This window comes from Trichogramma pretiosum, unplaced genomic scaffold (genome assembly GCF_000599845.2).
Source record: "Trichogramma pretiosum strain Unisexual culture from Peru unplaced genomic scaffold, Tpre_2.0 scaffold20, whole genome shotgun sequence".
NCBI lineage: Eukaryota > Metazoa > Arthropoda > Insecta > Hymenoptera > Trichogrammatidae > Trichogramma > Trichogramma pretiosum.
Genome location: NW_019641696.1, coordinates 67,683 through 82,629, shown reverse-complemented (window position 1 = coordinate 82,629; position 14,947 = coordinate 67,683). Strand labels below are relative to the sequence as shown.

At 36.7% G+C, this 14,947-nt stretch overlaps 2 protein-coding genes across 2 annotated transcripts in view; both read left to right on the top strand.

Moving 5' to 3' along the window:
• The first annotated feature begins 3,807 nt into the window (after positions 1 to 3,807).
• LOC106648104 (CTL-like protein 2) lies at positions 3,808 to 4,952 on the top strand. Its single transcript, XM_014364784.2, has 4 exons — positions 3,808 to 3,962; positions 4,039 to 4,317; positions 4,418 to 4,577; positions 4,653 to 4,952. Exons 1-4 carry the CDS (start codon positions 3,808 to 3,810, stop codon positions 4,950 to 4,952), a joined length of 894 nt encoding a protein of 297 aa, XP_014220270.2.
• A 2,260-nt stretch (positions 4,953 to 7,212) lies between these two features.
• The window catches only part of LOC106648103, a 21,852-nt gene continuing 14,117 nt past the window's right edge, over positions 7,213 to 14,947 (top strand). The window contains exon 1 of the mRNA XM_023462062.1: positions 7,213 to 7,284. The gene's annotated coding sequence lies outside the window, so the exon portion shown is untranslated. The remainder of the gene's footprint in view (positions 7,285 to 14,947) is intronic.

The following is a 14,947-nucleotide window of genomic DNA, read 5'->3' as shown; positions in this document are numbered from 1 at the left end:
CAGTCGTAAAACACGCATACGCACAAACTTATGTGTAGGTATGGATAAGACATTTTTAAATGATCGTGCGCCAAAAAAGAGAAAAAAAGTTCATACCGTAAACAGCTACTCCCACCCATAGGCAGAGAAATAAGTAATAAACAACTGTGAAGGATATGTTTTCTGCTTTTCGTTTTACGTTCAGCGGACTGCTCCATGTTGGATCGTACGAAATCTTCGTTCCTGGTAGTTTCGATGAGAGATCGTCAAGGTTAGGTTTGCTCATGATTTTCGCAAAACTCACCTAAATTGCTAATCCTTTCTCTGCCAAAAGGAAGCATATTATTTGAACCCGCCATGGTCATACGCCCGGAAAATAAACTTGTTTAAAATGAAAAAAATAATATTAAAGATATTGCGATATGCGATTGTGTATTGACTATTGAAATTTTGCCTTGAACCCAACATAGCCGAGCCTTACCCTGCTCCCCAAGCGCTCATTTCTATCAACTACCAATCAGCTGAGAAATAATTGAGCATTGAAAATCATATTCAATTTTATTTCGAAATCGTAGAAAGGCATTTCAAACGAAATGAAAATTTAAAAGGTTACAGCCGCGGGCTCCATGCGTGTTGTCACGCGCGTCTCATATTTAAAATTTTTCTCCCTTTGCGCTTCGCTGAAATAAAAAAAATCATTTGATACGATAAATAATTCTGTGGTAAATTTCCAGTTATGCCGATATGACTTTTAAAACCTTGAAAATTAAATTTTTAAATAGTTTCAGCTCAAAGTATCATTTTCAATTTTTAAACTATAAGCCTATTGAAATGTTTGCGATTAAATGATTCAAAATCGTGGTAATATTTTTTCAAAAGTATAAATAGGGGTTAATATGACAGTCTGATCGTTATAATTTGAGCTTAACACCAAAAAGCTTTCTTTTTGAATTGTTGGAATTTTTAATCTCAATCCACTTTTGATTAATTACTTAGCTATGATAATAATGAAATCAAATAAGGCGACAACTATTTAGCATGACTGAAATTTTCATTTTTCAAACTATTAATCCAATGAAAGTTTGTAATACAATAAATAATAATAACATTGGTAAGAGTCATCTATCATACAAATCTTACATATCACGTAGTCCGTGATTTTCACAAATTTTTTTTTGGTCGAATAACTAAATGTTTTCATTTATGATCATTAACTTTATTGTGAATTTTTATTATAAATTGGTTTTGAATTTGATTGAGACGGCTAGGCAAGTAGAGTCATAAGTAAAGTTAAGTTTACTATATGAAGTTAAGTATACTCGTCTGCCACACTTGCCATTCGGAGCACGTCACGCTCTCCTTAATTGTACAAAAGCAGCTCAGACCATATAAAAAATTAATGGGCAGATCTCAGCTACAAACAAACGGCGAGGAACTAGCTCGATCGTTACGAACCCGTGCGAAATATTCTCCTTCGCCGCGACTTGCGGTGCGATATCGGATATTAATTATTACGCGCGACTTATAACGCGGTGGAGCAGCAGCTCGCAACACCAATCTCCGAAGACTCGAGTAATAAATGTATACACACCGCATGAGGGGACTGCGTGAGTTCGCAGCGCCCAAATTGAATATTTGATGTTTCGCGAGTAAAACTGCGCGACGTAGTACACAACGTATTATGCATCGGCGTGTGCAGTATACATGGAACTGGCGGGGGCGCATGGAGCTTTTTTAACCGTATATCGCATATGCCACAGCATACACGTGCATAAAAAATATTCCCACGACGCGTGCATGCAATATGCATCAGTACAGCACGTGTATTGTAGTTTCGCGCCGACTGTAGGCCCCGTAGAGAAATGAAATTAAAATGACGACGGGATACGTAGTACGCGGCACACGCAGTCAGTCGTCGCACGAACTTGCGCGCCCAACGATCGCCGCTATAGCCTTCGACTCTCGCACTAGCGTATACGTAATTCCATTACTGCTCTGATAAAGAGACGCGGCATTATTGAACGTGTGTACATGCATTTACTCGTATATTTATATTCGTATGCGCTTATGATCGCATATGTACACGTGTATATCGAGTTAATGAAACAATCGAGCTTGGCAGGCCTCGCGGGGGCGCTCGTCGCCAAAACTCCTCTCTTCCAATCAAATTGAGTGGATGGTCGCGCGACACACAATCTATTGTTTCAAAACGTCGTGTATACATTTCACGAGCACAATGAATTCGCGGCATAAGCGCGCGTCTCCGAGCCTATACGTGCTATATACATATTATGTAATATTATATAGGTCAAGTTGGTTCGTTGACCCAACTTCGAGCTCAAGCTCTTGAACCGTGAATAAAAAATGAAAATGTCGGCTCCGCGTGCTTGTATGTACACGAAAACAAATGCACACATATGCATATAATTACACGTGCGCGCGCGGGTAAGAACGATCTCTTTCATTCTCCTCCTTTCATGATGCTCGAAATTGAATGTAACTTTTCTTGGAAAATTTGAGCTGTGCGGATAGGCACGATTGTATTCCTCGTTTGTCTACCTCGAAAGTGGATAGAACGAGATGAAAGTCGATCAAAATTTTCGTTGTAGCAGGCAACAGCTAAAGAAACGAGCCTAGTAAAGAACCCGGGCAAGATTTTTCTTGTGTAAGAAAAAAAACATATTATTGAAATTTACATAAAGAATTCAGAATTACATAAAAAGTTCATAGAATGACATAAGGGCCTAAAAAATGAAGATCGAGAACGTAATGAAACCTTCATCTATTGTTATATCCCAATTTAATTATTTTACACCCAGTATAAGGGGGTCACAACATCCTAAATAAATTGAATCAATTACGGCCTTTTCCGACATAACATCTATCTGTCCCATACAACAGCTCCTTACACGTTTACAAAGATCTGTCAATACATTTATTACCACAAAATCGAACGAAAATTAAACTGAAAAGATAAAGACTTCGCTTGACTGGGCATTTGTTTTTTAAATAACAACATGCGATGAATTCCGAGAAAAGCATCAATTGATACAGGTTAAGGGGTTCTACAAATATATAACCGTGTTCATCCTAGCGATCGCAGAAAATATGTTTTTCCCGAATCTATACGTTCCGTATATATATGGTTATGGTTATCCGTATGGTTCACCAGAATTTCTATATGGTTTATCAGAAAGCGTAACTAGAAGATTTTCCGAGAATCGAGATTACGGTAATTTTTGAGAAAAAGTTTATGTCGAAATTGCAAAAATCGTAATTTCTCAACTATTCAACGATTTCTAGGATCGAAACTAACCTACGATCCATCATGGACAGGACCTTTAAACGTGAAACGATCAATGACCAGCTTACCCGGTCTGTTTATTTTCATTATTCTTTTCATCTACTGGGTTGGTGTAGTCTGTTATGGTAAATAAAGCTGCATTTTTTATATTCCTTTACCTATTTTATAATTATCTTGATTGCAAAATTTTTCGTACAGCTTTCATGTTTGGCGACCTAAAAAAATTTTTTTCTTCTACAAGTGATTCTGATCCCAGCAGATATTTGTCCAGCTCCGTAAATGATTTATACGATGTTAGGTGATAGTGAATTTGTATGAAAATTTACGAAACTAGACGGGTTAATTATTTTTATGAAAATTTTAGATGGATCATAATAGGGATTCTGCTAATCGCTGTTTTATCATCGTTTTTGTGTCTCGTCTTGCTGAGTATCGGAGCAGAGGCAACAATTTACATATCCTTCTTATTACGTATAACAATGATGGTTTTGGCCCTAAGTTGGTTCATATATTTGTTAGTGGAGATGTCGTGGGAGAAACAGTGGAATCTTGATGAAATCTGGTTTCTCTGTAGAAACATTTTTATGGTTGTCATATTTATCGCGATTCTGCTCTTTATGCTTTGCGAACTAGCTCTATCTAGGGGATTGAATTGTGAAATCATACAAGAATTGACCAAGTAAGCAGCCTCTTTATGACTTTTTTCATCGCCCACTTGTAAAACCAGTATAGACTGTAATAATGCTCTTTTTTAGAGCTGTGGTGTTTTTCCCGTCACTTTTTATTTGCTCGCTGCTGGTCTACACAATCCTATTCGCAATGGCAGGTGTGTGCATTGCCGTCCAGTGGTCACTTCAATCTATCGATGGACTACCAGAATCGTTTCTCATAATCAATTATATCATCGAAATCTTGTGTTTGATCTGGTTCAACTGCTTCCTATCCGCCTTCTTGAAGCTTATCGCTTCTGGGAGTTACGCCACTTGGTACTGGACGAGGAACAAGCAAGAAGTTCCAAAATTCACGACTATGCGGTTTATCGGGATTACTTTGAGGCACATATTCACACATGCTATTTTGCCATGATATTTCGTGTGATTATTTAATAAGTAAAATAAAATCGACTTAATGCAGATACTACGTGGGCACTTCAACATTTGGTTCGTGTTTCATGCCAGTAAACGAAGGCATGGCTAAAGCTTATATGATGCTCCACGGCACAAGCTTCTTCGAGTCCGCCAGGATCTCCAACAATCTTTTGCATAGAAACAAGAGAGCCAAACAAATTTACGGAGTTAGTAAAATATTCTCATTTTTGGTGTAATATAATTCAACATCAATAATTGCTCGTGTTTGGTCTATCTTTCAGGAGATTTGTTGTGAGTGGATATTGTTAGTGATCTCGATTGTAAGCGTCTCCTGTATTTTGTACAAGGCCGTATTGTTGATTACGTTAATGGAAGAATTTCAGAGCTCATGGGCTCAACTGCTCGCTTGTTTTATCATTTTGCGGACGGTGTATTGGATGTTGGATTTGTTGCAAGTAGCTATCGACACCATCTTTATCTGCATACTCGAAGATTTTGAAGTCAACGGCAATAGCGATAGGCCTCATTACATGTCGGATAAGCTGAAGGTGCTTATTCCTAATCCCCAAACGGAACAATAAAATTTCATCGTCATGACTCATTTTTATCTGCATTGATTCGATTTATAATTCGCAATTCGCCACCACTTAAACTTTGTAAAATTCTGCAAAAAATGTACTACTGAACTTTTACAACGATCGACAAAGTCATCGATTATCAGATTTTGTAAACAAAAAATATGACGAACATCATCAAATTTTAATTATGAGAATTTTGCTATGCTCAACATCATAATATATACAGCATCAAAAGCTTGAATCGAGCTTGAAATCTCCTCAGAGGGTTGGGGGGTAAATAGAGTTATCACGACGAAACGAGACATGCTTACAACGTACGAAATGCCTACGAGTAATAGGTGCAAGCGAAAGAGAATAAAGAGCAGGAGGGATATCTATATGTGGAAGTGTTGCGACGAAGGCGTGCCGTGCGATCATGGTGACGGTCGCAAGTTGTATTGCACAGTCAGTTGCTGCACTGTGTCCCGCGTATAGATATTGGCTTGCCGCCGCGTCTCGCACGATGGGATCTGCCGCCGGGGGCAGTGTGCCGTGCAGTCGCGCCGAAGAAAGCATCACAGACGCGCCAAAGCTTCATCGCGGGTCAAAGGGAATAGAGCGCCGAACGACATTCGAGCTCTCAAGTGTTTCATATGCGCGTGGCTAGTCATGGATGTAAATTCGGAGACGTGTGCGAGCAAAGCATAGCTCGAGACCGCGAGAAAAGTTACTTTTTAATCGGTCCAAAGTGCATAGTAAAGAATTTATGTGACCAGTCATTGTGAATGAATCACTCTGGCTCGCTTTATGCTGACGCTCGGCGCTTCTCGTAATAATAGCAAAAAGTGGCTCGTGAGTATTTTCTTTGCATTTTCCGCTTCATCTTTTTCATTAATCAATCCGCTGACGTTTACGGTGTGCGATGCATTTTCACGCGAGACGATATATAAACCGAAGATAAATAGTGTAAAGCTCGACGAGCAAGCGCCACTAGATATGGAAATCGTTTTTTCTTTACGCTTGATTAGATTTTCATTCGGTTGCGAGATTTTTTATTTCATTATTTTCTACGTTTTTTCCCCTCTTTACTATATAATAAAGGCGCCGCGCTCACTAAATGCAGCGCGAGCGTGCGAGTTATTGGAATTCTTTCGTGCATTATACGAAGCATGCTAGTACGCTGCATCGACGTTGAGAATGTAATAGATGAAAAGTAATATGGGAAGATGTTGCGCTTGGTAGCGCGTGCCCTGAAATGTCTCAAATTGTAACTAAAATTTAGTTGTAAAAATCATCCCCTTCTTTTTTAATAAACACGATGATTTGCTTTGCACGATAGATAATGATCACTGCGCTATGGCATTTTTCGGTATACAGTATAAAAGAAAGAAAGAAAAATCATTCACGCGCTGCTCCTTTCATCCGGTGCAAGCGCTCGTCTCGGAGAGCTTTCGGTATTTCCGACCTCTTGAGCTCGTCACCGTGATCATTTTCTCGCATTGTTTTTCTTTCTTACACGCTTTATTCATATATACATAGGTAAGAGTGTACGTATTATTATGCTGCCGCGCCCGCGTTGAACCTCGGTTCGACGAGTTGGAGATTGACCCGCAGGTCGTGCATTGAAAATTACCGCGTGCGAATGTCAAAAGAAAAAAGGAAGGAAAGAAAAAAGAAGAAGCTGCAATTAACCTCCCGAGCAGAGGTAGAAAGAGTATTATGCAAGAAAAAAAGGGAGCTTCGCGAGTGCGAATCTTTGCGCGGAGCCGCGCGAGCTATTGTACGAAAGTGTCTGCGGCGTCTACGAGCTCATCGAGCAATTCATATGTATTTTTTTTCTGTTCACACAGACGGCGCAGCTCGAGTCAGGGAGGGCATTATACGTATACATATAAAAGTGTAGCCCCTCAGTGGAGAGCATATCTACGGAGGATGGAACGTAGCAGCGGCAGCAGCAGACCATCGTCGGAAGCGGAACAAGAGCTGGAACAACGAGGTCGAGTGGCCCGTCCGCGCAGCTGGTCGTCTAGGCCGATCAGTCCGGACTCTTGAGTGCTGGCGGATCTGCGCCAAAGGCACCACCATCGTCATCATCAACACCACAAGCAGCAGCAGCAACAACAACAACAAAAACTACAACGACGACGACTCTTTGTACTGTCCAAGAGATTGGGCCTGCCTCAGCAGCAATTGCTACTGCTGCGACCCGTGGCGTCTCCTGCCATTGTCCTTTATCCAAGCGTCTCGCTGTTTCTCGCCGCGCGCAATCGAGCCAGCGCCACCACTGACACCACTGCCTCATCGTCGTCGTCGTCGTCGGCTGCGAATCATCGACCGGATTACGATATCAGCCAAGGTGAGTTGAATCGTGAATTTGGGACGATGCTGGTGCGATACGAGTTTGAATATATGCACGTGTGTCGATGCGAAATTTTATATTATACACCTGGACAAAAGCTGATCGAGAACAATACCTTTTGTTTTTTTTTTTTTTTAAGCGAATTTTCATGTATCATATGCCAAATGAGTGGCGCTTGGCTTCGTGAAAAAAACAGAGCTTCCGCAGAAAACATGTTTACCTATGTTGAGCGCGAACAAACAGTACCGCGTTATCGAAATTGATTTTTGTCCGCAATTGCGTTTTAATAGCGTAAATATGAATGATTGACAAAATATTTGAATGTCTTCATTTTCTAATTTTCTAAACCTCCACGCAGCTTTTCAGATGAATGTCAAATCGAATCTCGAATTGCGACAAGATAATACGTCAGAACGTTTTTCTTTATTACATTAAAATTTCCATCATTCATCTCGCGCAATTGTAATTTGAATTTCGAGTCGATGAGCTACGTGCGAATGGCCTCGTTAAAAAACTTGACACTGCAGTGCGTGAGAATAACAACGCACGCAGGTATTATTGTCATTGTGCGCGCATGAAAGCGCGTGGAAAATGCTCGCGATGCGAACTCGGTACGCGACACAAAAAAAATAAATAATACCGATTTCGATCGATGTTTATCGATCGCTTGTACCGATTCAGACGGCTGATTTCAGCGGACAATCACTTCTTTCATACGGAAATGAAGCAAAGTTCCTGCGACTCAATATAGCTTTAACCGATAAACGATAACGCTGATCCACATTCATGCGTTCTCTGTACACGATATTAAAATTTTCGAGACGTAACGCGAGTTCGCGACGTAAAAAATGATGAGAAATATTTGAAATTATCAGACGAAACCGTAATTAAAAATTTATTTCAGACTCGGAAAGGATAAATTCCTAATTGAAATAATTCAAAGTATTTGAATTATTTTTGTCGTGAAATTTGGAAATTATCTTTGAAAACCAATTGTTTTGTCTATTTTTTTATCAAGAGTGAAACATCTAGTTTTCCATCGAATTGCTTGGTTAATTATTTTGCTCGTCTTCAGAACTCAAGCGAGAAATTGTGATCCCGATTGCTTCATTAGAAGGTTACAGAGAATCGAGCTGCGAGCTTCTGTTCTCAAGAATCATCTCTTTTAACTTATCCGACATGTAGGAAGGCCTGTTGCTGTTGCCGTTAACTTCAAAATCGTCGAGTCCACAGGTCAAGACGGTATCCATCGCCACTTCAATTGGCAAAAATATTGATTTGATCAGCAAATTGATAGAGAGGAAAACCAGCAGCACTATCGTCATGTCCTGGCATGAACACCGTATCGTGTGCTTCAAGCCCGTGTACAAGAGCGCCGAAAGAATTGAGGTCGTGGCGAAGCCCACAAAGATCAGTTCGCGAATGAACTTGCGAGAGGAAAAAAATGTCAAGTCAATTAGTTTAATAATGATTGTTTAGGCATTACTTTCATGAGTGGGAGAGAATGTTGTCACCAACTTGATCGATTGCGGCGAATTTAGTGTGGTTTCTGCGCCAAATGTTAAAGGCAGTTTTGGCGGACTCGCAATATCCCTGGCCACGGAGAGCCGTGTAAACATAAGCCTGATCATTAATCATCCCTACGCGATTGTAGCATCGTTGAAAAAATCGTATAATGCATTGATCAATATCATTATCGGCTCCGTTTGTTGGATCGGCAAAATTTGAATGATTCAGTCCACTAAATTGCATGACTGTGCCAATGGGCGTGAGCAATGATCCAGCCATCACAGAGCCCACATGGTATCTGCTTTGGGTCAATTTTAATCGATTTATTTATAAATTTAATTTACGTGTACGCATACATGCCTTAAAGTAATCCAAATGAACCGCATAGGTGTGAATTTTGGTACTTCTTGCTTATTCCTTGCCCAGTACCAGGTGCCATAAGTCCCGGAGATGACCACGCGAAAGAAGGCGAAATAAAACATAGTGAGCCAGATGCAACCTAACCAGTTGCTTAATTGATTCCAGAAGTAGTCAAAAGGTGACTGAAACGTTTTAGGCAACCAATAAAGGTATTTGCTAATGACTACTCCAAAAACTGTCGTGGCGAGTGTAAGCACATAGAGCAGCAGCGAGCATAAAGTGAGCAATGGGAAATAAATTGGAGCTCTGAAAACGAGTTAAATTCGTAACTGTCACATTACATTGATATTATGCGATGAAATAATAATGCTTACTTGAACGTTTCTCGTATGATTTCAGAAGCCTTTGCGATGAATTGACGATTTATAAAAAACGCCAATAAGACCAATAACATAAAAATGATCAACGCGATGACTATTATCACCAGCGGTGGTTTTTTATCAACGCTAATCAAATAGATATAATAGCATGTGGCGACAAAAACTATGATCAAAAGTACGGAATTGAAAACATAACTCATGAGCTTTGTTGCGATTATTAAAAAAAACAAAAAAATCAACGATAAGAGAACGGCAAGTATCAATGCCCATACGATGTTCCATCTAGAAATTTTATAATCATGATTAGCTTTCTCGGATTCTTAAGTATATCTTTTTGCATAATAATTCATTATACTTTTCGAAACGTAATCCTAATCTGGTATCAAAAAAGATATTATAATCTTGAACTAAATCCCTATTCTCGAAAGCTGCATGAAAAATTTAACCATCAACATTGTAAATTGATTTCATTTCGTATCAGGCATGTATGAGATGTAGATATTTTTTACCGTGAATGGCTACTCTGACCCAATTGACGAGAACAAGGATAAAAGGAGCCAGAATGTATAAGTCAGTACTTGACCGCTTTACGTTCAAAGGGCCTGTCCATGATGGGTCGTAGGTTAGCTTCGGGCCTATAAACGGTTGAATAAATGACGAATTTTTTTAGAATTTTTTTCCCAAAACTCACTAATATTTTCATTGTTAGACGACTGCATTGATAGGGTATTTTCCAAAAATTCATTCACTAAATAAAAAAGTTAACCTATCAGAGAGCTAAACTGGTAAATGCAACGACCAAAACTGTATAAAATTTATTGAGATCTGACTACCGTGCGGTTTGTTTCTTACTGATTAAATAAACAAACAAAAATCGAAAATTATTTTTTAAACCAACGCATTTAGCTGTATGAATTTTTGAAATATTTGAGAAAAATAATAATATTTATCGTACAGAAATATTCTCCAAAGTATTAATAAAAATTATCATGTTAGAGTAAATTTTATTTTGTTATATAATAAAAAATAGTAAAAAATACATGAAATATGTATTTCCTATGTAAGCGCGACGTATTTTAAGCCTTTCTGCAGCCTTTGTCAATCTCTCCTCAAATTATCATTTGGCTTAGTTAATCTCTAGTCGTGCAGTCTACGCAGAATTGTGATAAATCGTTATAAAATGACTAACATTTTGTTTGATGCATCTATTAGAATAAATATATGAAATTTAACAATTAGAATTTTTCAATATTTTTCACTGAGTGAGCGAATTTCACGATATTAGATTATTAAAAGTACAGGTTTTTTTTACTGATTGAGTAATACATGAAAACTACTACTGTTTAAGCATAAATTATTAAAATAGCATGTTCTCTTGAGTTCATACCGATTCCTGCAGCGGCTGCATTGATTCTTGCCACGATGTCCATAGATGGTACATATGTAATATCATCGCATAGTAGATAAATAAAAAAAAAAATAAGACAAATACCATTATTTGGGCAGGTTTTCCTATCTTTAACGTTGTAGTGCTCATAGTAGCGAAGTCCTAAATAAATCAGAATTTTTAAAAACTCATGTATATACGTTGGAGATATGTAGGCGTACTAACGAAAAATAAATGGGGTGAAGTGTTTTCTCAATGGCAGAGGCGATTAGCTTAAACTGGTACTCCAACTGATCGTTCCGATCAACGTTAAAGTAAAGCCTGATCAACAGCTATAGATGAACTTGATAATTGCTTCGTTGGTTAGTTGACCTGGTGGTATGTCGAAATGTCAAAATTCGTGAAATGTCCTTCATGAAAAGATCTCGAATATGAGGACACGACGTTGATGTGAGAGCGAGGCCACTGCTGAAATCAACAAAGCAAAATTATGAAAGTTAGACGATGTGCAAAAGCCATTGGTTATGTGTACTCAATCGTATAATGTAAAACTATAAAATATTTGTAGTCATACATACCCAGAGGTTATGTTGGAGATTTCTATCCTTTTATTCATTTTCCAAATAATTATTAAAAATTTCCCCCTACTTGCGCAAACACAAGTTCAGATCTCTATATATTACATTCTAATTATGGAGCTTTTGACTAATATTATCGACATTCTTTTTTCGTAGGATAGCGTCTTTTCGTTCAAGTCTTTCTTGTCTTGAGATAAAAAATCGCAAGTGTCGAGCTATCTAGGTAGTTCCCTCAAAAAAATGACTATCGATAAAGGGTCTTGAAATTTTAACCACATATTATTGACAATACTTTTCATATTTGTGAGAAATTTCAGGAACTTTAACCAAACCATTTCCGAAATATAATTAATCAAAGTTCGGTACTTTAACATGGGATCCCTATGCTAGCGTGTCGAAAAAACGCTATTTTGCGTGATTATAAAAAAACGCATCGATAAAATCTTTTCAAAAACTAGGAGATGATTGTTCAGTATGTACTAAAACATGGCTCAAAACCTGGAAAAACTTGACCAAATAGTTTTTGAGAAAAGTTAATGTAAAAACATTGCAAAAATAAAAATTTAAACTTTTTGACCTGAAACTCACTTTTTAAGGTTTTTAGGGTCATTTTAAACAAAAAAGTGCTCTTGCAAATTTTCTCTAAATTCGATTGTTAACGAGCTATAAACGATTCAAATTTAAACAATTTCAAGCAATGAATCTTTGCGATTTTTTATCTCAATAATCATGAACTCTACGAAAAATTTTAAATGAACAAAAAAGTATTAGAATTTATCAAGGAAAGCGTATGAATTTTTTCAGATTTTTTTTAGAAATATGCCCAAAGTTGTCAGTTAGGTCTGAGGGAACATCCTTAAGGACTCGATAACTTGAATAACATATCTAGCTGCAAGCGAATTGGATAAATATTAACCCATTAACGACCAAACTGCTTGATTTTTTTGTTGGTTTTCGTAGCGATTTTTTTCGTAGTTTGAGGCCTCCAAAAAGTTTCGTATGGACCTGTATTTCGATGTAAAATTTAACGTCCTTTCAGAAACTGAGCTCAAAATTTCGATCTTTGCGTAATAAAAAAGTTATGGCTACTTATACGAAAGAAAACGTAAAATTTTTTGCAAAAAATCAAGTTTTTGATTTTTTTTCACCATGTTACCGTTAGGGAATCACAAATATGATCAGGGGTGATCACGACTATCAAAGTATCTCAGGGAATTTTTGTGGAATTTTCGAACCACTACTTCAAACAAAAAATAACTTATATTCATATAAAACATAACTCATTTTTACTCGAAAACTACTGAATTTAGAAAAAAAGGGCAAAAAACCTAAGTTTGAAAAGGAGTTCAAAAATTCCATAAAATTTCTCTGAGATACTTTGATAGTCGTGATCACCCCTGATTATATTTATATCGTGATTCCCTAACGGTAACATGGTAAAAAAAAATCAAAAACTTGATTTTTCGCAAAAAATTTTACGTTTTTTTTCGTATAAGTAGCCATAACTTTTTTATTACGCAAAGAATCGAAATTTTGAGCTCAGTTTCTAAAAGGACGTTAAATTTTACATCGAAATAGGTCCATATGAAACTTTTTGGAGGCCTCAAACTACAAAAAAAATCGCTGCGAAAACCAACAAAAAATTCAAGCATTTTGGTCGTTAATGGGTTAAAAAAGTACGATTCGAAGTTGATGCGTTTGATGCAGATACACTTCGAAATTCTGATACAATGCATTCTAGAAAATCTAATCACCAGCAGTGAAACTTAAGGGGGGGGGGGGAGGGTAGAGTCTTGACTAAATTTAAAAAAAAAAATTTTTTTTTTTTTTGAACATATAGTAAATAGAATTGATCTATAAATCATACACATAATTAATAGTTATTTGAAGAATATTCAGTTAAATTTTCAGCCCAAAATACTGAAAAATAAGGTGGCTATATACAGCAAATTGTCACATGCAACGTAAAAAAAATCCCCTGGACACCATCACTCAAAATCTACTCGACCGATCAACTTCATATTTTATACACTATTTAAGTAGATGATACATGAGGTAATGACGTCGAGATATTTTAACTTTTTGCATTTTTAAATGCTTTTTACGAACAAGTACGATGAATTTTTGCCTTCATTTTGTCAAAAAAGTCATTTTTTTCACTTAAAAATATGCCAAAAACTCAAAAATCATTTTAAACGAAATATCTCGATGTCATTACCTCATAATTTATGTAGATAAATAGTGAGAAAAATTTGGAAAGAATCGGTCGAGTAGATTTTCAGTTACAGTGTCCACCGCAATCGATCTTTTTTTTTCAGTTTTGTGAGAAAATTTGCTGTAGTTAGCTTATTTTTCACTATTTTCAGCTGAAAATTTAACTGAATGTTCTTCAAATAACCATTTATAATTGTATATAATTTATAGATAAATTCATTTTACTATGTGCTTAAAAAAATTATTAAGCCATTAGCGCCCAGACGGACAGTTTTTTTAACTGAACTTCAGGCAAATATCTTTACCATTCCGAATTTTACTAAAAATTAACGAGTGCATGTTTCTAACGGAAAATTTAATGCCCTTTTCGAATATGGCTTCAAAATTAATCTTAAAATTATTGTTCAAAAGCTATAAACAATTCAACAAAAAAAAACACGAATTGAAAAAAAATAAATCGTTTTCAACTCGAATTTTAAAACAGAAATAGGCTTGATACATAGGTCCCGAGCACATTAAAGGTGTCCATGGGATGTAAACTGAAAAGCCCAATATCCATAATATCGAAATTGAACATTTTTCATAACAAAATGGCGCTTCGTAGAAAAAAGACCGTGTATGAGCTAAACCAATTTTTTTACATGACAAGGATGCATCTAGGAAAAAAAAGTTATATAGAAAAAGTTCTTAGAATTGTTCAAAGAACAACCCTGAATTTTTTCAGAATTTTTCGAGAAAATTTTTGAATTTTCGGAAAATGATTAAACTCAAAAAATCCAAAATTATTCGAAAAATTCTGAAAAAATTCAGGAGTGTTCTTTAAACAATTTCAAGAACTTTTTCTCCGTAACTTTTTTTTCCTAGATGCATCCTTGTCATGTAAAAAAATTGGTTTAGCTCATACACGATCTTTTTTCTACGAAGCGCCATTTTGTTATGAAAAATGTTCAATTTCGATATTATGGATATTGGGCTTTTCAGTTTACATCCCATGGACACCTTTAATGTGCTCGGGACCTATGTATCAAGCCTATTTCTGTTTTAAAATTCGAGTTGAAAACGATTTATTTTTTTTCAATTCGTGTTTTTTTTTGTTGAATTGTTTATAGCTTTTGAACAATAATTTTAAGATTAATTTTGAAGCCATATTCGAAAAGGGCATTAAATTTTCCGTTAGAAACATGCACTCGTTAATTTTTAGTAAAATTCGGAATGGTAAAGATATTTGCCTG

Excerpts from the sequence above, each read along its gene's own strand:
- LOC106648104 (XM_014364784.2), top strand. The coding sequence starts at position 3,808 with ATGTCGTGGGAGAAACAGTGGAATCTTGATGAAATCTGGTTTCTCTGT. Across the intron at positions 4,318-4,417 it reads CCAAAATTCACGACTATGCG|ATACTACGTGGGCACTTCAA; the intron begins GTTTATCGGGAT and ends GACTTAATGCAG. Across the intron at positions 4,578-4,652 it reads GAGCCAAACAAATTTACGGA|GAGATTTGTTGTGAGTGGAT; the intron begins GTTAGTAAAATA and ends TCTATCTTTCAG.